The 24,048-nt window shown below is 43.5% G+C and overlaps 1 protein-coding gene across 1 annotated transcript in view; it reads right to left on the bottom strand.

Annotated features, from left to right (window-relative positions):
- LOC141098644 (fibrocystin-like) overlaps positions 1-24,048 on the bottom strand; it is a 475,648-nt gene that overhangs the window by 416,067 nt on the left and 35,533 nt on the right. Inside the window, exon 3 of the mRNA XM_073586616.1 lies at positions 22,695-22,854. Coding sequence (XP_073442717.1) covers positions 22,695-22,854 — 160 coding nt within the window. The remainder of the gene's footprint in view (positions 1-22,694; positions 22,855-24,048) is intronic.

The following is a 24,048-nucleotide window of genomic DNA, read 5'->3' as shown; positions in this document are numbered from 1 at the left end:
TGGATGGGGATCCCTGTCTCCAGTGCTCGTCCTTCAGACATCTGGGAGGAGGTGGCCGGGCTAGCGCCCACCAGTAGATCGATTAAGGCCTCTTTTTTCAGTCCCTGGTAGTTCAGGCCCTGGTCTCTGGCTCTCTCCTGTAAACTGCATACAGTCCAATTTCTGTACTCACTCTGTGGGTGGTTCTCCATTGGGTGACGCTCTGTTGATCCCACCGCTGCCACCAGTTGTCACGGGGTCCTTCTCTGGTATCACACAATCAACAGAGCAAGCGAAGAGTGAACAATTCCAAGACCTTTATTCAGGCAAAAATACGAAAAGGTCCATATTCAGTCCACCACACAAAGGATAAGATAGTCCAGAATAAGAATGCAGTCCAGTATCAGGATAAAAAGTCCAGGGAAACGAGATTCCAAAACTCTAGCACCAGAGGATAAAAATGGGTCCTTCTCTCTGAAATGCAGCCTTTTCACCATCTTGTCTCTACTGGAACTGACTTGTCCAGCTGCCGTTCTTCCCCCCACCCCCTTCCTTGTCCAGGGGTAGTCAAACAAGTTGCCTCCCACAGGAGAACAAAAGGCCTTAGGGATTAATGCACTACAGGGGGTCATCAAGAGACAGATACAGTGAGGCTGCAGGCTTACAATGTAATAAGAAAAACACTATGAAAATAACTGGAATTGCTAAAAATAGGAATATACAAAAAATGACATCCACATAACATATCACACCATCACAGAGGTCTTGGGAGGATCGGAGATTATGTGAGAGAAGATATTGGGAGATTAATTCAGAGATATATGGAGGAGACAGGTAATAGATGGCCTTGTAGGTCAGTATTAGTAATTTGAATTGGATATGCTGAGGGAATGGGAGCCAGTGAAGAGATTTGCAGAGGGGAGAAGCGGAGGAGTAGCGAGGAGAGAGATTAATTAGTCGGGCAGCAGAGTGTTAGGGACGTCGGAACGCAAAAAATATAAATAATAAGAAGTACGTTCGCCGCCCGGGGTCCACCGTGCAGTAGGTGTAACAACCGCTGCTGAGTAATGGCAGACTCGCTATATGGCGGTATACTGCGCTCGGGTTAAACGTCACCCGAGGTGTGTAGAGCGGACTCTGTTAAACTCACAGAGGCGCTTTAGTATAAATAAAGCATAAACGCCGAGCCTGTTAGCTTCACAGGTCTCAGCTGGCGTGCACACACGGTGTATGGTCACAGGACACAGCCCAAGGCAGAGGTCGGTGTCCGTCTTGACCTACCGTGCGTGCAGCGTCGCTACCGCGGACGCCAGTAAGTGCTGCTAACTGCAGCGCGGCGGTAACTACTGCCGCTGTACGACAGTGCCGTGAGGCATAACACTATCGGACGCTAGTGTAGCAGTGCGGTATGCACTGTGGCGTATATGGCTTGCCACTGACTGGCGCTGACTATAACTCTAATTCCCTAACCACATACGTAATATCAGAGGGAAGGGGTTTCATAATGAGTCAGTCACCAGAATCATACATCCGTCAGCATTCACACATAGCAAGTATAGTCTATACTAGCGTATGGCCGAGCGGGCCTTTTATAGCCATGCGCTTCCGGGACCTTCCAGACCTCTGAGATGGGCCAATCAGATCAGGACAAGGACCTGAGCACGTGACCCCCAATCTCCACTGGGAGATCGTCTCGTGGGCATGCCCAGTAGGGCGGCGAGAGGACTTAGCCTCTGGAGTGGTTTCCTACAAAGCAGGTTGCGCTACCATTGCTGGTCCAGAGGTGGCAGCAACATCCAGACCCAGAGAGCTGGTCTGAGCAAGGCGCCTGGATCGCTGAGATTGCTGTGCAGGTCCCTGAGCGGTCGGAAAGGAATGGGAGACCGCTTGATGTAAGGCTCTGGATTCCTGCTGTGCAGCTGCAGGAATCCGATGCCTAACACAGAGTTAAGGATGGACTGGAGAGGTGTGAGGGTGTTAGCAGGGAGGCCACAGAAAAGGATGTTGCAGTAGTCGAGATGGGAGATGATGAGTGCATGCACAAGCATTTTAGTGGGTTGAGGAAGGGGCAGATTCTGGAAATATTTTTGAGCTGGAGGTGGCAGGAGGTTGAGAGAGCTTGGATGTGTAGTTTGAAGGACAGGGCAGAAACAAGGGTTGCTCCTAGGCAGCGGACCTCTGGTACCGGGGAAAGCATGATGTCGTCAATTTTTATAGATAGGTCAGGTAAGGAGGATCTGTGAAATGGGGGAAAGATGATCAGTTCAGATTTGTCCACATTCAGTTTGAGGAAGTGGGAGGAGAAGAAGAAGGATATGGCTGATAGACACTGCGGGATTCAGGACAGCAGAGAGGTGACATCTGGGCCAGAGAGGTAGATCTGAGTGTCATCGGCATAAAGATGGTACTGGAATCCATGGGAATTTATGAGTTGCCCCAGGCCAAGTGTATAGATTGAGAAGAGTAGGGGTCCTAGAACAGAGCCTTGGGGGACTCCAACAGAGAGGGTGGGATGAGGAGGTAGTGTGGGAGTGGGAAACGCTGAAATGCGGTTGGAGAGATATGAGTTGATCCAGGATAGGGCAAGGTCTTTGATGCCAAAGGAAGAGAGGATCTGTAGTAGGAGGCAGTGGTCAACTGCGTCGAAGGTAGAGGACAGGTCTAGGAGGAGGAGTATAGGAGTATAGAGTATTGTCTGTCTGCTTTGGCTGTAAGTAGGTCGTTAGTAATTTTGGTCAGGGCTGTCTCAGTGGAGTGATGGGGGCAGAAACCAGATTGTAGATTGTCAAAGAGCAGGTTAGATGAGAGATGGGAGGAGAGTTCAGCGTGAACGTGCTAATTGAGGAGTTTGGAAGCGAATGGGAGCAGCGATATTGGGCGATAGTTGGACATAGAGGTTGGGTTGAGGGTTGGCTTTTTGAGGATAGGTGTCATTGTAGCATGTTTGAAAGCAGAAGGGAAGGTACCGGAAGTTAGTGATAGGTTGAAGAGGTGGGTTAGAGATGGGATAAGAGTGGTGGCGAGGTTGGGGAGGAGGTAGGATGGGATGGGGTCAAGTGCACAAGTGGTGAGGTGTGATTTGGAGAGAAGATGAGCAAGCTCCCCTTCAGTGATGTTGGATAAGGAGTAAGGAAGTTATAGGGTTTGTGCATTGGTCTGGTATACAAAGGGGTTGTGGTGGTTGAATAATAAAGACTTGCCGTGTTTGGTCTATCTTGTTTTTGAAGTGCATGGCGAAGTCCTCAGCAGAGATTAGGGAAGTTGGAGGGGGCAGTGGTGGGCGGAGGAGGGAGTTAAAAGTATTAACTGTTTGGGGTTGTGGGATAAGGAAGATACAAGGGATGCAAAGTAGGCCTGTTTAGCAGAGGTGAGAGCTGATTTGAATGTGCGTTTTGCTTGTTTGAGTGCAGTGAAATCGTCTTGGGAATGCGTTCTCTTCCAGCACCGTTCAGCAATTCTGGATGCTTGGCGAAGCTTTTTAGTAGTGTTATTGTGCCAGGGTTGTCTATTGATTGGTCGCACTCTGTTATGCATGACAGGGGCGACCAAGTCATTGAATCATAGAATCGTAGAGTTGGAAGGGACCTCCTGGGCCATCTGGTCCAACCCCCTGCTCAAAGCAGGATTCGCTAAATCATCCCAGTCAGATGTCTGTCCAGCCTCTGTTTGAAGACTTCCATTGAAGGAGAACTCACCACTTCTCGTGGCAGCCTGTTCCACTCATTGATCACTCTAACTGTCAAAAAGTTTTTTTCTAATATCTAATCTGTGTCTCCTCCCATTCAGTTTCATCCCATTGCTTCTAGTCTTTCCTTGAGCAAATGAGAATAAAGATGATCCTTCTACAATGTGACAGCCCTTTAGATATTTGTAGACAGCTATTAAGTCTCCTCTCAGTCTTCTCTTTTGCAAACTAAACATTCCCAAATCCTGCAACCTTTCCTCATAAGACAGGGTTTGCAGACCGGTCACCATTCTGGTCGCTCTTTTCTGAACTTGCTCCAGTTTGTTGATGTCTTTTTTAAAATGTGGTGCCCAAAACTGGACACAATATTCCAGATGAGGTCTGACCAAAGAGGAGTAGAGGGCAATAATGACTTCACGTGATCTAGACTGTATGCTTCTGTTAATACATCCTAGAATTGCATTTGCCTTTTTTGCTGCTGCATCACACTGTTGACTCATATTCAGTCTGTGATCTATTAGTATACCCAAGTCTTTTTCACATGTGCTGTTGCTTAGCCCTATTCCTCCCATTCTGTATATGCTTTTTTGTAGTACTTTGCATTTTTCCCTGTTAAAAACCATTCTGTTAGTTGCTGCCCACTGCTCCAGTTTATTTATATCTTTTTGAAACCTCTCTCTCTTCTCTAGTATTAGCTATCCCTCCTAGCTTTGTGTCATCAGCAAATTTAATCAGTTTACCCTCAATTCCTTCATCTAAATCGTTGATAAAGATGTTGAACAATACAGGGCCCAGGACAGAGCCCTGTGGTACCCCACTTGAGACATTCTTCCAACTGGATGTGCAGCCATTTACGACCACTCTTTGGGTCTGATCACTAAGCCAGTTATGAATCCACCTAACAGTTGCCTTGTCCATTCCATACTTAGTCATTTTTTCAATAAGGATTGTATGAGATACTTTGTCAAATGCTTTGCTGAAGTCAAGATATACTATATCTACAGCATTTCCTTGATCCACCCAATCAGTGATACCGTCATAGAAGGAAATTAAGTTAGTCTGACATGACTTATTAGTTACAAACCCATGCTGACTCTGTTTAATCATTTCATTATTATCCAGGAACTGACATACATGTTGTTTAATAATTTGTTCAAAGATCTTTCCTGGTATAGAAGTGAGACTCACCGGCCTATAGTTGCCTGGGTCCACCTTCTTCCCCTTTTTGAAGATAGGAACAACATTTGCTCTTCTCCAGTCTTCTGGGACTTCTCCTGTTCGCCAAGAATTTTCCAAGATTATGGAAGGGGGTTCAAAAATTTCTTCTGCTATCTCCTTCAGTACTCTGGGGTGTAATTCATCTGGACCTGGAGACTTGAATTCATTTAGGGTAGCTAAGTGTTTCCTCACTATCTTTTTGTTTATAGATATCCTGGATTCTTCTATTCCCTTAATAGGACAGTGAAGAACAGTTGATGTTGCATTTCCTTTCTGAGAGAAAACAGATGCAAAATAGGAATTTAAAAGTTCGGCCTTCTCAACATCCTGTCTTACCATTTCATCATTTTCATCCTGTAAAAATCCTATAGCATCTTTGACTTTTCTTTTACCTTTGACATATCCCCAAAATCCTTTATTATTGCTTTTGACATCTCTTGCAAGCCTCAATTCATTGTCAGCTTTAGATAATCTGATTTGTGCCCTGCAGGTTCTGCAGACATCATGATATTCTTCTTTAGATATGCCTCCCTCTTTCCATTTTATAAACATTTCTTTATTCCTTTTCAGCATGTGCTTAAGTTCTGTGTTCATCTATCCTGGCTTCCTTAAATGCTTCCTATTCTTCCCTCTTTTCAGAATTGTTAATAATTGTGCTTTGAGAATTTCATTTTTCAAGATTTCCCATCCTTCCTGGACATTTTTGTATTTAAGGATATCCAGCCATTGGATCCCTCCAATTCTCTTTCTGAATCCCTTAAAATCTGCCTTTCTGAAATCTAACCTTGAAGTCTGTGTCTTCACAGGTCTTCCTCCTCTAGTTATCCAAAATTCTAAAATAGCATGGTCGCTACCTCCTAGGGTCCCAGACACTTTTACCTCCTCAACCATTTCCTCCCTGTTTATAAGGATTAGATCCAAGGTAGCAGTTCCCCTTGTTTTCTCCCCTACCTTTTGGAAGATAAAGTTGTCAGCAAGAGAGGATAAGAATTTCCTTGACCTGTTAGTTTTGCCTGAGAGAGGTTCCCAACAAATGTCTGGATAGTTGAAATCTCCCATGACAACTATGTCATATTTTTTGGAGAACTTGGCCATTTGATGCATAAAGCGTTCATCCATATCTTCAGCTTGCACAGGCGGCCTGTAGTAAATGCCTACAATGGTTTCTTTCCATTGTTCTGTCCTTGTATTCTTACCCAAACAGTTTCCACAGAACTCCCAGTCTCTGAAGCTTCAATCTCTGTGCAGATATACGCGTGTCTAACATACAATGCGACACCCCCTCCTCGTTTATCAAGTCTGTTTCTTGCAAATAAGTTGTATCCTTCTAGTCTTGTATTCCAATCATGTGTAGCGTCCCACCAAGTTTCAGTGATTCCAATGACATCATATTTCTTTTCCTGCGTTAGTAGTTCCAATTCTCCTTGTTTGTTGCCCATGCTTTGTGCATTAGTATAGAAACATTTTAGTTTGTGATTGTTTTCTCTTTCTCCAATAATTTTATTATTTAGATTCTTTTGTCTTTGTTCTTCCTTTCCACTACTAATAGCAGAGTTCTCAATAGCATTTGTCAGGTGTATGGCTTTTTCTGGTCTTTTGCTTCCCTTCCCACGTTGTTCTAGTTTAAAGCTCTCCTTACAAGTGTAGCAAGGCGACTTCCAAATACATGTTTTCCAGTCTTCGTAAGGTGCACCCTATCTCTAGCAAGTAGTCCATCGTATAGGTAATTCACTCCGTGATCCAGAAATCCAAATCGTTGCTGACGGCCCCATCGACGTAGCCAGTTGTTCACCTGCAGAATCTTATTCTGCAGTCGATGGCTGATGCAAGAGTGGCATTGTAGAAACTAGTGGCAGTGTCTGTGTTGTGGAGTGAAGATATGGAGGACAGTGGTAGGATAGAGTCAGAGAGCGTGCGAGTGTCTTGGTGTGCAAGGTTTCTGCGGGGGTGCGTGTGTTGCTGGACATGGGTGACAGGTGAGGAAGACAGGGATGAGAAAGTGAGTAGATGGTGGTCAGATAGAGGGAGACGGGAGGTTTTGAAGTTAGAAAGAGAGCAGGGGCGGGTGAAGACCAGGTCTAATGTGTGTCCATCTGTGTGGGTGGCTGAGGAGGACCACTGAGTAAGTCCAAAGGAAGAAGTGAGCGACAGAAGTTTACACCTAATGAAATAGACCCTCTAAGCCCCCCGTCCAGGTTGGTGCAGTTGGTAAATGCAGAGTGAAGACCAGACACTCTTGGGAGTGGGAATCTTGGGAGCAGCAAGACCGATGACGTAAGTTAACGCAGTGTGCACAAGAGGTGGCCAAAACAAACTAGAATCTTGAGTAACAATCCAAAGACACAGGGGTGTCCTAATGGGCCTTAAATAGGATCACAGGGATGCCATTGTTGAACCATGTAGAGCAACCTGCAAAACCCGACGTGGAGCACAACAGAAGGCAGTGGACAGAGGTGAAGGAAGCCAAGACTTGGATACCTGGAACTGCTGTGTAAGAAAATTTGAAGTACTTTTGATTCACAACGGTTAGAAGTTTAAGTACAAAATCACCGAAGCCGGTGAATTTGTTGACTAACGATGAGCAAGTCGTCTTCACGCACTGTACACTATGGGTAGTCGCCGGTTTCTGAGCCATGATCGGAGGGTATGTATGAGTTATACATACTCCCGGCCACTGGGCGCGACCTCGCTACCATACAATTGTAGGGAGCAAGACCATGCCCTCTAGTCGGCCACGCTGCCTGAATGGAGGCGTCACTACACAGGGCAGTGCCTAAAGCAAGTGTATGGAGTGAGGCCATGCCTGCTAGTCGGGGTCTGGCCGGGAGTATGTATAACTCATACGTACTCTGCGTTCCCAGGTCAAAAACCGGTAAATCCCTGGAGCAAACAGTGCATGCGCTGGGCGGATTCAGAAGTCTGCAGTCACTCACATTGACTGCAGACTTATTGATTTGGACTGGACAACCCCTTAAACAACTACGACATCTCTGTAAAAAGCAGTCATGGCTATACCATATTTGTTGACAGATCCAGTCAACTTTGATGAAATCTGTCAAAAATTGATGCCTAAAATCTCCCACAGTCTCCGCTCTCGTCTTCATGATGTCTCCAAAATTCTATTGATAGACAAATAAATCCACTGGGCAGGAAGGTAAAAGGAGTTTGGACGATCCTGGGCAAAACATTAGGTGAAACCAGAGAGGAACAATAAAGGATGGCCTACTTGATTTTTGCTATGGGATCACATTTCTTCTATGCACAACCATGTATAGTGGTGCACCGCCAATGACGGTAGGCCGACTCGACTGTTCTGATGACCGTACGCTGGAAGGACAGTGATGAATGACCCTGCCCGCTAGCTGGGATCCATTTACACTTGCCGACATCGACCTAACATGTATAGCGGAAATCAGGAGGACTTGTATGAAGCATACTCTTGCTCTGTGCCCGCTTCATACCTGGTGGAGGGAGACAAGTCACCGGTAACTGTTCCGGTAACTGATGCAATTTAAGCTCTGACTTACAGGGACCATGGCATTTAAGTGGTTGGACCGGTTGGGGAGCCTCTGCCTTCTAGGTCCCCAGTTGGGTTGTTTTATGACAGGTAGTGGCCCGAATTGTAAACCTATGCCTCTATATCAGACAACTGTAGGGGCAGCACGGTGGCTCAGTGGTTAGCGCTGCAGCCTTGCAGCGCTGGGGTCCTGGGTTCGAATCCCACCAAGGACAACATCTGCAAAGAGTATGTTCTCACCGTGTTTGCGTGGGTTTCCTCCGGGTGCTCCGGTTTCCTCCCACACTCTAAAGACATACTGATAGGGAATTTAGATTGTGAGCCTCTTCGGGGACAGTGATGATAATGTGTGCAAACTGTAAAGCGCTGCGGAATATGTTAGCGCTATATAAAAAATAAAGATTATTATAAAAAATTAAGATTAACTGTACTAGATAAGACTGTAGCCGGCCCAGCTATGACAATTTAACTTTTTGATGATCCTAGAAATGAAGCATCCCCTGATTTCTTGAGTGTGGAACAACTGGGAACTGTGAAAATACAAAATTAAGAATCCACCCACACCACCTGCCACTGCCAGAAGCGCAAATATTATCAGGATTTCGGTTGATGATTCCCTCGTGTTTCCTTTCTAATTTGAATTACTCCTCCATCTATTCTTCCCAATAATTGTTATTGTTCCATTTACTTAACTCTGATGAATAGAGGTAGGAAACATTCTATCCAATAAATGTTATATCTTAAGACACAGTTTACAAAGCAGTTTTTTAGAGGCAAAGCTCCTCCAAAATCAGATATATTATCACATCCCTTAATACATAAACAATAAGGAGAAAGGAGGATCCATTGCAAAAAAAGGCATCTTTAAAAATAAAATTTTTAATGAATTATATATATATATATATATATATATATATATATATATATATATATATATATATATATATAATAATTAAAAATTCAAGCAGACAGAACAATATTGTGTCAATAATCCAATAAACCAATGTTGTAAAAAATGTCCACATCAAAGGCAAAAGAATGTCGAGTATTACATTGAATTCAGGCTATATTGAAACTATAAGAAAATCTGTCTGTTCCAATAAAGCTCCACATAAAGAGGATGTGGGCAGAATAAACACAAAGTCAAAAAAAGTTGTCTTAGAATTAATTAAACAAAATTTATTGACAAAAAAATCAGTTAATTACAAATGATGCTACTGGCTCCTTTAAGCACACTATGGAGTACATTGAGTGACATTTGCTAATCTAGGGCAAATTATACAAAATTTATTAAAGTGTAAAGTAGAACAGGGAACAATAATATGATGCAAATAACGTTCATAAGCAAAGTGAGGCCTGTGCAATAGACCAATCAATTGAGTAGCTCTATAGTTCCACCATCTTTTGCATAAGACGCCACAACTTGAATTATAGAAAAAGCTCCGCGCAATATTACTTGCTTTAGTGTGGAGTTTGTGCTGTGTCACTCCACCCCGACGCGCGTTTCCTCCACATTTCTTCAAGGGAGGTGTCGAGGAAGAGGGAGACCAGATGTTATAAGCAACTCATATCCAGTGATCTCTGCAAAAGACCATCACGTGTAACGCTGCGAGTGCCATAGAAATGCGGTGCATGGAGTTCTTCCTCCTCCCTCTCAAAAATGACCCGTCACATCCGGTATGTGGAACGCAAGCAGGCAGATGGCCTAGGTAACGGTCATTATGTGTGCCAGCAAGTTCCGATGTGCCGGATGTTTATAGGTCTGAGGGCGGTGAGAAAAAAATCAGTGCGCTCTATCCACGGCTATGCAGCGATGTCACGTGATTTTACTATATACAAATAGACCAATCTAATGGGCAAGTATAAAGTGACTAGATGAACATAATATAAAGTGACTATGTGCAATAAATAATAATACAATATAAGTAATTATAATGCATATTTGAAATATAAAATTATTAAAGTGCAATCATAACATTATACATTACATGATTATTATGTAATAACAAAGTGCGATATACTTGTACCAATAAATATTAATACAATACAAATTACAAATCTGTGTACAAATAATATAACTATAAAGTGCCATTTTATATATTATTAGATATATACAGAGTGCCATATATTATATTAATAAATAATTGTAAATAATAAATAAATTATACATATTGTTAAAGTCCCTAACCCACTTAGTGTTCTATTCGTCTTGTTTTCTACAGATTGAATTCAGGCTATATTGAAACTATATTGGAAAACATGAGATGTTACGGAGAAGTCCATTTCTCAAGAATGCTGTTCTTTAGTAAAGCTAAATTTTGCCCTTATTTAATTACCGTAGATAAAAATATCTTAAATAGAGGTGTGACTTCCCTTACTGTGCACCCCTGAGTGATGAGCCACAAGTCCCTTTACTTTAGGATGAATTAGACAAGTATATACAGTATACTCCCAAATAACAAAACAAAAAAAAAATACTTAGGTCCCTCATAACTTTAGTAAATTAATGTACAGGTACTAAAACACTCCATGTGGCCAATATACAGACATCTATATTTACACAACGCGTCAGAACATTGCAACTAATAGGTAATAATGTGTGACTAATGGATAATAACGTCAGATACTTAGTGTTTTTAGATCAAAGAGTGCAAAAGTCTCCAGCAACATCAAGGTTTAGCTAAATATGGGGTCCTTCCTCTCCATGTACCAAACCAGGTCTCATCTGAATAGGGAGTGAAAGAGATGTCTATGTGTACTCACTACATCTTTTTTAGACTCTTTCTTACTAGTCCTGAGTAGGTGTCACGGTCCATTTTTGGATCTGTGTCAGTTTGGGCTGATCGCATATGAAACCTTTTTACCTTTCAGGCCATCGGGGGATAATATCAGTTTTTTCCCCCAGTGGCCACTGGTGTTATTGCATGGCTGGTCTGTTTGCTATGCAGGTTGTTGACCACTCCCACCTTCCTTTAAAAGGTCACCAGGTGCTGCAGCTCACTGTTGGTGATACACTTCGTCTTTGGAGGCCAACCTAGCTGGAGTCAGGAGCTGGCAGAGTTTTGTGGTGCTTCAGTTATATATTGTTGTCAGGTGTCTAACTCAGCTGTCCAGGAGCATTGCAGCCGAACAAGCTAAGTGTTGTTTTGTTTAACCCTGTCTGTTGAATCTTTCCTTTTGTTTTTGGTGCAGTGCACTTTTTTCCCTGTCTCACCTCCTGGGGAGGGGGTTGGGGGTTTAGCTCAGGGCTAAACAGGAGACAGGGACAGGTCGGGGACTTGGGCCTCACTACCATCAAGTGTACCCCCCAAGTTAAGGAAAGTCAGGGCACCCCCGTAGCCTTAGGGGCAGTTCAGGGGCCCTGGTTCCACATCCCCTGTTTTCACCCTACTGCCCCATGACAGTAGGCTTTTTCTCCTTAGACTGATCAGTATTCATTGTGGCATGGATCCATCAAGACTCTGGAAACATATCTTGGACTTCTTGGTTCGTCGACTTGACATTCTCATTTGGAATTGACTGTTTCATCACACTGCAACGGTGGCGTGAGATCTGTTGACTGTACCGTAGATGGAGTTACCTCTTTGTGGTTCTTATGAGATGAAATGTGCTTTGTACAATGGTGCATTTTCCTAGAGGAATAAGCCATAAGAATATGCTTTTACTATAAGCATAAAAGGTATGCAGAAGGTCATTTGTTAGTGCCAGAGAGAACACTATCTATCAGACCAGCTGACTTTTACACGAGTCTGTTTCCACCATAATCTTGGTTTCCTTTTCTTTAACAGCAGGTTTGGAAATTGTTGCCGGCTTTTCCTTCTGTAGAACATCCACTTCAAGTTTCGATAGACCACGATTGTGCCCACATGGCTGCTCGACTGCAAAAAAATACCACCGGTGGATCCCACTCTTCTGTGTATTTATGGCTTGACGAAGGCCCTATGTGACTGAAACCTTGCATGCTATCTGCTCTGTATATGCTGTAACTAATAAAGCGATTATTCGGAGGGGAACATCTGGTGCCTTAGATTTTGGACCATTGAATCCTAGTTCATTATCACGTGTCCCTGAGAGTTGCAAGATTCTTAGTATTTTCTGAGGGCTGCAAAAATTGTTTTTGCTTTTGAATGCCAGAGACCTTTTTATTTTCTTTGTTCTCCACACAACTATGTCCGACTTCTATCTAGTCTTATCATCAATAAAAACAATTTCATATTGCAGATTATCTGCTCTAAAGATTTAGGTTTTCCCAGCAATGGTTAAACCTCTTTGCCTGCCAAGCTGATTGTCCCTCTATGGTCGTGTGACCTAACCAGTTGACATATACATGCTTTGAACTAACTGTCCTTTGAGTTTCTTCACAGAGCTTCAAGTCTTCGAGAAGGTTGATGTAGCCAGGCCCATCTGCCTAGCTTCTCCACACACAGGAACCACTGCCCATTAAAATGGTGATCCTACTCCAACATCACAAAGGTGTGCATAATGAAAAACCAAATTGTCACGGATGTGCCACTTGTGACAGAGAGTCATTTTGGATCCAGCTGTAGAAGGTCTTTGCGCTTGACTTTGCAAGCATCTTCTTGATTTTCATCTCTATTAAGGAGTGATATCCTTCTTCCTTTAGGACCTAGCAGCAACCTCCACCTTCTGCTGCTTATTGACACACCTTTGCTGGATGTTTAAATACCCTGAATTCCTTCTGCAAGGTGCTGGTGTTAGCTCTATTTACCTCTGTCTGTTGGAAGTGCTAGAAGTCGACTAGTTTCTTCTTGGAGGATTGCTGGGGTGAGCTCTCTTGTGTCGTTTCAAGCTAAGGGTAATCCTGCATTTGTCCACCCTTTCTATCTTTAGTTGTATTGAGGGCTGACTACTGCACACCTCATCCCCTTGCTATCCATGGACTATTGCTAGGTGCAGTCAGGGATTATGTTCCTGCTCGGCGATAGGTGCGGAACCTATTTAAGGACGCTAGGGCAGACAGGGTGTTGTCAGATCTGCCTAGAGGTCTCCACTTCCCCCTTTCCTAGTGTTTGGGCTCCCTCACCCTTTTCCCGTAGTTGTGCACCTAGCTTCTCCCTCACCCAGCATGACACAAATGTTTTTTGAGCACTTGATATGCACAAAAGAATGGTCTCTTCAGTCCCTGGCTCTAGTCTTATAAATGTCCCTATTGTTAGATCTTTCCATAAGCCATATAAACAGGAAGACACATCCCCGACTGATGCTCCATTCTCATTCCTCCACAGTCAAGTAGGCAGCAGGAACGTAGGACTTGGGATCCACCTTCTAGTGATAGGTGGAGTCTTCAAGAATCCCTCATATTTGCAGAAACCCTTAAACAAAATGGGTTCCTCTAACCTTACCTTCCGATTGACAAGATCTCATCACTCGTGGAACTGGCCATGACTGATGCTTTTGTAAAAATTATTATATTGTTTATTGAAGATCCTTGTTAATTTCTAAGCTACCTTGTCTAGCCCAAATCATTCTGTGATCAGTGGTCCCATAAACACTTTCCTTACCCAATTCTGTAGAACGGGCTACAGAAAATATTGACTCTGACTCTTTTTAGCTTTGATGGGGATGTGCAGAATTAGAAAAACAGCATTGCTTTCTTCCTGGTAACAGGGCCCACCTGTTCACAGGTTGAATATGGAATTGTAGACAAAGCAAGCCATGTTTTCAAATCCTGTACTACCCCTTTAAAATATTTTGTATTAACAAGCAGGTGCCTAGGAGTATCTAAAAAAAAGTGGCCACTCATCTGCTGCTCGAGCCTTAGAATATCTACAGTCATACGTTCCAAACTTCTTCTGGAACAAACAACCTTCCTTGGATGCCAAAAAGATGTTCCTTGCTACACGCAAGTGAATTATTTATCTGGCGTACCGTGTGCCGCGCCATGCAGGATGCTATGATACCTAAATGTAATTTTTGATGCCACGTAACACTGTTTTTTTTTTTTGCTAATATATTTAGTTATAGAGAGAAATCAAAGTACATTTGGGGGTCATTTAAAACATTAAAGAGCCGGATAAATCATTTGCAGTTTTTATTTTAAGTCACTTTTTTCGTCTTGTGGTATTAGTTGACTTTTTTTATGACAAAACTAATTACTGTTCCTCGTCAATACAATTGTTAAGATGGCGTGAGTTTGTTCATGAGATTAGTGCAAAATCAAAAAAGTTTTTTATTTTTGTTTAAAACATTGTTAAGGCTTTTTAACTCAAAAAGTTGCATGTTCCTCAAAATATGTTGCATAATTTGCATACATTTTTTTTAAAGAGGTTGTCAAGATTTGGAGCCCAAGTCTGCGGCTACTTTGTGTGACTGCAAACTTGTGAATCCTCACAGAGCGCAGTGTGCGCGCTATCAAGATTCTCTGTTGCCGGCGGACGAGTGACCCAAAATATGTGATTTGCCACATGCCGACGAGACACGATCTGTCTAGTCAGAATGTGACGGGTCATATGTGAATCGCAAATACTTAAGGTCATGCGCCTTGCCAGCTGTCGGCGCCGGCACTGGAGAATCCTGACAATCCGGACAGTGCACAACAAGGACTCGCAAGTCTGCAGTCTCAGAGTGACTGCAGACTTGAGTCACGAGCCTGGACAACCCATTTAACATTTACATAAAATCACTCCAGGAGGAAACAGGAGTACGTTTCTACAAAAATATTAAGACTTTTTTAAAAAAAAAAAAATCACACATGAGAAAAAGATCAGGACAAACGCATAAAATAAAAATAAAAACGGTGCAAATTAAAAGAAAAACAAGGTGCAAATGAAAAACAGGCAAAAACTAGAGAAAAGAGGGTGCAATTATAAATTAAGTTATATAACTAATCAAAAGAAAGTATACATTAGAGAGTTTTTAAAATAAGTATTAATGAACAAAACTTTTTTTTTTCTCTTTTTTTAAACTATTTTCTCCACACGATTATGAGGGCAGACTTTTTTTTCTTAGCGGCTGCCACTGACGCTACATGGATTGTCATCTAATGTGAGGGCTCAATAAAGGTGTTGCAATGTCTCTTGATTCCTAAGTCATGGGTATATCTGCAGCTCTCCAGCTTGTACTGCTCCTCTTCTTGCTCCATCCCTCCATCTTCCACCTACCCTATGCTATGTCTCACCTGGAGAGTCAGGTATTTGAAGCCCTTGCAGTGTTGGGTCAGTGAGGTAGCAAAACTAAGTTTGCAGTAGAATCCAATGCTGTAAAGTTGACGCAGCTATACACATATAACTGAGCTAGGTTTGTAACAGAGTCCACAATTGGAAGGCTGGCCCAGTGGTTAGGTAGAGTTGACCTAACGATGTAACAGAGCTGAGTTTGCAACTGGGCACAGCAACAAAGCAGAACCCCATGATCTTTTGCACCTGGGCACTACAGTAGAGGAAAATATATGCATTAATATTGTAAAGCTGGGTTTGCAACAGGGCATAGCGGAATAACAGAATATATATGGATAAAGACCACAATAGTTGTGCATACCAACCACCCAAATCCTCAACTGGGTGAAAACAGCCACAAAATCAACATACTGATCATAAAAACAGACACATGGATGATACATTGATGGTGAAAATGAACACATGGATGACACAGTGATAGGAAGAACAGATACATTCATAATACACTGATGGCAAGTTATATTCTTATACATAAGAGCAGTATTATAGTAGTTATATTCTTGTACATAGGAGCAGTATTATAGTAGTTATTTTCTTGTACATAGGAGCAGTATTATAGTAGTTATATTCTTGTACATAGAGGCAGTATTATAGTAGTTATATTCTTGTACATAGGGGGCAGTATTATAGTAGTTATATTCTTGTACATAGGGGGCAGTATTATAGTAGTTATATTCTTGTACATAGGAGCAGTATTATAGTAGTTATATTCTTGTACATAGGGGGCAGTATTATAGTAGTTATATTCTTGTACATAGGAGCAGTATTATAGTAGTTATATTCTTGTACATAGGAGCAGTATTATAGTAGTTAAATTCTTGTACATAGGCGGCAGTATTATAGTAGTTATATTCTTGTACATAGGGGCAGTATTATAGTAGTTATATTCTTGTACATAGGGAGCAGTATTATAGTAGTTATATTCTTGTACATAGGGGGCAGTATTATAGTTATATTCTTGTACATAGTGGGCAGTATCATAGTAGTTATATTCTTGTACATAGGAGCAGTATTATAGTAGTTATATTCTTGTACATAGGGAGCAGTATTATACTAGTTATATTCTTGTACATAGGAGCAGTATTATAGTAGTTATATTCTTGTACATAGGGAGCAGTATTATAGGAGATATATTCTTGTACATAGGGGCAGTATTATAGTAGTTATATTCTTGTACATAGGAGCAGTATTATAGTAGTTATATTCTTGTACATAGGAGCAGTATTATAGTAGTTATATTCTTGTACATAGGAGCAGTATTATAGTAGTTATATTCTTGTACATAGGGGCAGTATTATAGTAGTTATATTCTTGTACATAGGGGCAGTATTATAGTAGTTATATTCTTGTACATAGGGGCAGTATTATAGTAGTTATATTCTTGTACATAGGGAGCATTATTATAGTACTTATATTCTTGTACATAAGGATAATATTATAGTAATTAAAGTTGGTGAAATAAGTATTGAACACGTCACAAATTTTCTATGTAAATCTAGTTCTAATGGTGCTATTGAGATGAAATTCTCACCAGATGTCGCTAACAACCCATCCAATCCACACAGGCAAAGAAATCAAGCCATAGCAATATAATGCATTTGCTAAAATCCCACGTCCTATGCCTCCACTGTAAAATGCAACTGATTTTCTTCGAATATTCACTGGAAAATCCTTTGTGTTTTTGTTGCTGATGGAATTCAGCCTACATGATATTTGCAGCGTTAAAGCCTGTAATCTCCACTTAACATTTTGTACATTTTATTTTTTTTTTAAAATATACTTTTAATTTTTTTTAAAAATGTAAAGGATTTTGAAAGAAAGATATGAGTAGTAGAAACTAAAAATAAATGCAATTAAAAATAGGATTTTTTTTTTCCCCTCCGCACGGAGCTCTCGGGGCGATGTATCTGCTTCTCTTAACCGTTTCCCTGCTGAATAAATCAGAAACACCTCGAGGCTAAATCCGGCAGAAATTAGACAAAAGCTTCCAACATCAGCCAGGACCTGAATGCGAGAGCAGAGGAGCGATAATATAAATCGTTACTGGGCAGTACAGTTGTAAATGGGTTATGGGGGCAGTAATATATTGGGGGGACACGCATTACTAGCTGTAATATTGAATGAGCCCCTGCCCCGTCCTCTTATTGAAAATACATTATCTCCCTGACATCTCTCCGATAACACAGATTCCCAAATTATACGTCTTCCCTTGTGTCCCCCGGGTCACTCCACGGATGTAAATATATATATATACACATTGTATGACTTGTGTCATATATTCATTTTTTATTTTTTTTTCCTATGGTGGATTTTCATTGTGTGCCGTCACTACGCGGCGCTGAGATTAATTGAACAGAGGAAAGTAGGTTCCATTTCCAATAAAATAAAATCACTCAACCGTAGAACACCTTTTACTTTTCCTTCACGTTGTTGTTGATGGTGGAGGATGTTTTTATCCCCAGAGGTTTTTATTTTTTATTGTATTTTTTTATATATATATTTATATATTTTTTTTTTCTTTTAGAAATTTGTAGAATCTTCTGTATCGAGCAGAATTACCTTTAATTGTATTGGGAACATAAAGTCATTATTGTGGATGCGGGAAATGAAGGCGTCACTGTGTGCGGACGGACACTTCTCGTGATTTGCGCGCGTTTGTGATAAGTTGGAAATCGGATTTTCATTATTTTACTATTATTGTTGGCAGCAGGATCACTTGTGTCTGTGATGGAACGGATTCACGTTTTATTAATTATTAATTCATTTACGTCATGATTTCTGATGTTTATTGGTAAATATATCCGTTGTGTATATAATATTAATATTAATAGCAATAATATCAACTATGATTATTATTATTTTCTCTTCTTAAAAGATGGTTGAATTAAATCATAGACTTTTGCTAAAATAAAACACTATTCATAAATATTTTAATTAATTTATTTGCTATTTAGGCAATATTGCAAACTGACTTATTATTTTATTTATTTCTTACATGACTGTCATTTGTATATATCACTTTGCTATCTATTATCCATCTATCATCTATTATCTATTTATCTATTATCTATCTATCAATTATCTATCATCTATTATCTATCTACCTATTATCTATCTATTTATCTATCTATTATCTATTTATTATCTATCTATATATCTATCATCTATTATCTATCTATCTATCTATCATCTAGCTATTATCTATTATTTATCTATCTATCTATTTATCTATTATCTGTCTATCTATTATCTGCATATTATCTATGTATTATCTATCTTTCCAATATATTATCTCTCCATCTCTTTTTCTCTCTATCTTCATATCTTTATAGACCATCCTTCCCTTACTCTCAGGAATCCCATGCTCTGGTATATTAGTGGAATGCAGGAACCCTCCAGTGAGACCTGTGCGGCCTTGAGGACATGGAGGCAGAGGAGCTGTCGGCTTCAGGTCTTTACGCCCCGTCAATGATAAACTTTCATATCACTTGTACTTATCATATTGAGGAGCTGTGTGAGTAATATCCTCTACATTTCCCTTTTCTGTAGGAATATCCAGGAGACGGTTAAAGGACTTGTCCACTTCTTTGTTATTGGTCGCGGCGGTCAGCTATGTGGGATCATCCCCACAATCAGCTCCAGAGGTGAGCACTGTGCGGAGCCGGACAGCGCAGATCCATGCACCATGTGGTGCTCGCTGCAGAGAACTACTCAGTTCACTAGGAGCGGTTCTGCAGTACCCTAGAACGGCCACTACATGGTGCATGGAGCTGATGTCAACCAATCATCGGGGTGATGAGTGCCGGCTCTCCACCGATCTGATATTGATGAGCTCTCTTTATGGAATGACATAAATCCTAATATTATTAACTATCTGGTAAGGCACATCCCCAAGCCCTATAAAATATGATGTCCAAATATTCATTTCTTTTGCTGCCCTAATAATTTGTCCAACAGTTACTTAAATGACAACAAGTCTATAAAACGCTGCCACCAGCAAATAGCGCACAAATAATACAGTGCAGGCACGTTCGCCTGCTAAGTCGCAAGCAGTTTCTCCACCGACTCATTATTACTGGACCTCAAAGGGCCCATATACTGGTTTACCACAGAGGCCCTTGTCTGTTTTCTCAACCCCTGGGATAGTCCTTAAGCATCAGGACCACCCAGTCTGGTGTCACTGCTATGGAGGCACTCTGGCTGTCACTGCTATGGAGGCACTCTGGCTGTCCATGCTATGGAGGCACTCATGCAGTCAGTGGCATATAAGGGCAACTGAGGAATCGGACGCACAAAGGTTTGGGACTGTGCTGTATGATCCTGTTATGCCTGTGACTTTTCCTGCACCATGTTAGCTGTCCCTGTTCCTCTGGTGGTGGAGGCTGTCCCTGTTCCTCTGGTGGTGGAGAATGTCCCTGTTCCTCTGGTGGTGGAGGCTGTCCCTGTTCCTCTGGTGGTGGCCGCTGTCCCTGTTCCTCTGGTGGTGGAGGCTGTCCCTGTTCCTCTGGTGGTGGAGGCTGTCCTGTTCCTCTGGTGGTGGCCGCTGTCCCTGTTCCTCTGGTGGTGGAGGCTGTCCCTGTTCCTCTGGTGGTGGCCGCTGTCTCTGTTCCTCTGGTGGTGGCCGCTGTCCCTGTTCCTCTGGTGGTGGAGGCTGTCCTGTTCCTCTGGTGGTGGCCGCTGTCCCTGTTCCTCTGGTGGTGGAGGCTGTCCCTGTTCCTCTGGTGGTGGCCGCTGTCTCTGTTCCTCTGGTGGTGGCCGCTGTCCCTGTTCCTCTGGTGGTGGAGACTGTCTCTGTTCCTCTGGTGGTGGCCGCTGTCCCTGTTCCTCTGGTGGTGGAGGCTGTCCCTGTTCCTCTGGTGGTGGAGGCTGTCCCTGTTCCTCTGGTGGTGGCCGCTGTCCCTGTTCCTCTGGTGGTGGCCGCTGTCTCTGTTCCTCTGGTGGTGGCCGCTGTCCCTGTTCCTCTGGTGGTGGAGGCTGTCCCTGTTCCTCTGGTGGTGGAGGCTGTCCCTGTTCCGCTGGTGGTGGATGTTGTCCCTGTTCCTCTGGTGGTGGACGCTGTCCCTGTTCCTCTGGTGGTGGACGCTGTCCCTGTTCCTCTGGTGGTGGATGCTGTCCCTGTTCCTCTGGTGGTGGATGTTGTCCCTGTTCCTCTGGTGGTGGCCGCTGTCGCTGTTCCTCTGGTGGTGGAGGCTGTCCCTGTTCCTCTGGTGGTGGAGGCTGTCCTGTTCCTCTGCTGGTGGCCGCTGTCCCTGTTCCTCTGGTGGTGGAGGCTGTCCCTGTTCCTCTGGTGCTGGCCGCTGTCTCTGTTCCTCTGGTGGTGGCCGCTGTCCCTGTTCCTCTGGTGGTGGAGACTGTCTCTGTTCCTCTGGTGGTGGAGGCTGTCCTGTTCCTCTGGTGGTGGCCGCTGTCTCTGTTCCTCTGGTGGTGGAGGCTGTCCCTGTTCCTCTGGTGGTGGAGGCTGTCCTGTTCCTCTGGTGGTGGCCGCTGTCCCTGTTCCTCTGGTGGTGGAGGCTGTCCCTGTTCCTCTGGTGGTGGCCGCTGTCTCTGTTCCTCTGGTGGTGGCCGCTGTCCCTGTTCCTCTGGTGGTGGAGACTGTCCCTGTTCCTCTGGTGGTGGATGTTGTCCCTGTTCCTCTGGTGGTGGCCGCTGTCCCTGTTCCTCTGGTGGTGAACGCTGTCTCTGTTCCTCTGGTGGTGGAGGCTGTCCCTGTTCCTCTGGTGGTGGAGGCCGCTGTCTCTGTTCCTCTGGTGGTGGCCGCTGTCCCTGTTCCTCTGGTGGTGGAGGCTGTCCCTGTTCCTCTGGTGGTGGAGGCTGTCCCTGTTCCTCTGGTGGTGGAGGCTGTCCCTGTTCCTCTGGTGGTGGATGTTGTCCCTGTTCCTCTGGTGGTGGACGCTGTCCCTGTTCCTCTGGTGGTGGACGCTGTCCCTGTTCCTCTGGTGGTGGACGCTGTCCCTGTTCCTCTGGTGGTGGACGCTGTCCCTGTTCCTCTGGTGGTGGACGCTGTCCCTGTTCCTCTGGTGGTGGACGCTGTCCTTGTTCCTCTGGTGGTGGACGCTGTCCCTGTTCCTCTGGTGGTGGATGTTGTCCCTGTTCCTCTGGTGGTGGCCGCTGTCCCTGTTTCTCTTATAGTGGTCACTGTCTCAGTTCCTCTAGTGGTGGCTGCTGGCTCTGATCCTCTGGTGGTGGCCACTGTCTCTGGTTCCTCTCCATGGGCGCTTATATCCCTCTCCCCATGGGTGCTCATCTCCCCCTCCCCATGGGTGCACTTCTCCCCCTTCGCATGGGTGCTCGTCTCCCCCTTCCCATGGGTGCTCATCTCCCCCCTCCTCGTAGGCGCTCGTCTCCCCCTCCCCATGGTTGCTTATCTCCCCCCTCCCCATGGGTGCTCATCTCCCCCTCCCCATGGATGCTCGTCTCCCCCCTCCCCATGGACGCTCGTCTCCCCCCTCCCCATGGACGCTCGTCTCCCCCTCCCCATGGTTACTCATCTCCCCCTCCCTATGGGTGCTCATCTCCCCCCTCCCTATGGTTGCTCGTCTCCCCCTCCCCATGGGTACTCATCTCCCCCTCCCCATGGACGCTCGTCTCCCCCCTCCCCATGGACGCTCGTCTCCCCCTCCCCATGGACGCTTGTCTCCCCCTCCTTATGGTCGCTCGTCTCCCCCTCCCCATGGGTGCTCCTCTCCCCTTGCCCATGGCTGCTCGTATCCCCCTCCCCATGGGTGCTCGTCTTCTCCTCCCCATGAGCGCTCCCCCCTCCCCGTGAGCGCTCGTCTCCCCCTCCCCATTGGCGCTCGTCTCCCACCCACCTGCAGTGACACCCGATGCAGGCGCCAGCCTCACTTCACCTTCCGCTTCTTGGTGCCATTCACATTACGCCTGTGTAAATTATTTACTTTTAGGGTAAATCCTGTTATTTCTCCGGCAGAGAAAGTGAATTTCTAATCTGCAGCGTGGGAATATTATCAATCACCCCGAACCGATATTATTCATAAACCGGGCGAGCGAGAAAATCCTCCGAATAGGATCAGTGCGAGGAGCCTCACAAGGCTTCTTCTTGGAGACCAGATACAGAATAAAAAAAAAAAAAAAAGATAACCTTTGATATGAAGCCGGATGAGGAGATTGGTGCGATCATCCAGCAGCAGGATCCGACCTCGCTCTACCGTGACATTGTCGCCATCTAGTGGTGGCTGACCAGAAGGCCATGTGGAATTCCGCGACCACAAACCGCAGAAGTGAGCGGAGATGTTGGAAACCTAAAACGATACAAAAAAAAGAAGACTATGTCTAATATTTATGTGTACACATCAGCCATTTTTTAAAAGGTCATCCTGTATTTTGTTACCAAAAAAATTCTAAAATCAGTAGTTTGAAAACTTTATAAAACTCCTTGTGCTTTATTTTCTTTATTATTCATCATGATACCTGCTGGCTGTCTACAAAAAAAAATAAAAGCTCCTCCTCCATGGCAGCAAGGTAACACTTCTATGCCTGACAGCCTCCGAATAGATCCTTGGTTTTTAATTTCTAGTGAATGGAAAGCCCAATATGTGCCAAAAATGCGCCTCTTAATGATTAATTCCTTACTCCAGTACTATTCAGTTTAAGACGCGTAAAAAAACACTAGTCCTACTAAATTCCCTCATGTGCTTTTCCATTGTTTCCTATTTTTATATTTTTTTTTAACTTTTATTTTTTTATTTTTATTATTTTTTATATTATTTTTGTTTTGTTTTTTTGTACAAAAGTACAAACGAAGATTTAAAAAAAGTATAATTTGTAATATATCTTTATCTTTTTTTTTATTGTAGAAAAATGTTTCTTTTCCCACTCTCAAGAACTGCTCAAATCTGTCTACAGTTCTGTCTACACTGAGGGTTCAAATTACAGCTGCCTATAGAAGTCTATGGAAAGGAGTGTGGGAGAAGCTATAGGATGAAAGAGCCAGAATACACAATGAAAAAACTATTGTAGTTTCTAGTGACTAAAAAAAATGTTAATAAACTCAGGATACAAGTCATAAATTGGCCAGAAACTGTGATATTCTTCATGTACCCTCAAAACAACGCACACCAGGTTCACACTGAAGTGAACGCAAAACGCAAATTGTCTCTTCGGAGAGGAAGAGGACTAGAACCCTGGCGCCACCAATAGAAAGTAGTGATCCTAGACGTCAGTGTCGACTTTAACGAGCCTCGTCACATGACTTAGGACAAAAGCCAAGACCAAAATCTCAATTTGCAGAAAATATGTTTGGGGTATTGCCTATCATCAGCGAAAAGCGTGAGATCTGGCTTGGCTGGGTGAGATGTGTCTGACCGGGATCCAAGGGGTAACATTTCTCCTTGCGGAGAGTGACATGTCAAGCCTGACATGCCAAGGTGAGGAGGCTTTTAAGCCACAATGCTCCTCTGGGAAATATGCAAAATTTTCTCTTCAGAGAGGAACAG

Source organism: Dendrobates tinctorius, unplaced genomic scaffold (assembly GCF_039654945.1).
Source record: "Dendrobates tinctorius isolate UK_male_01 unplaced genomic scaffold, ASM3965494v1 ptg000093l, whole genome shotgun sequence".
Lineage (NCBI taxonomy): Eukaryota > Metazoa > Chordata > Amphibia > Anura > Dendrobatidae > Dendrobates > Dendrobates tinctorius.
Note: the sequence above shows the minus strand (reverse complement) of the source record. Positions and strands in the feature narration are given on the sequence as shown.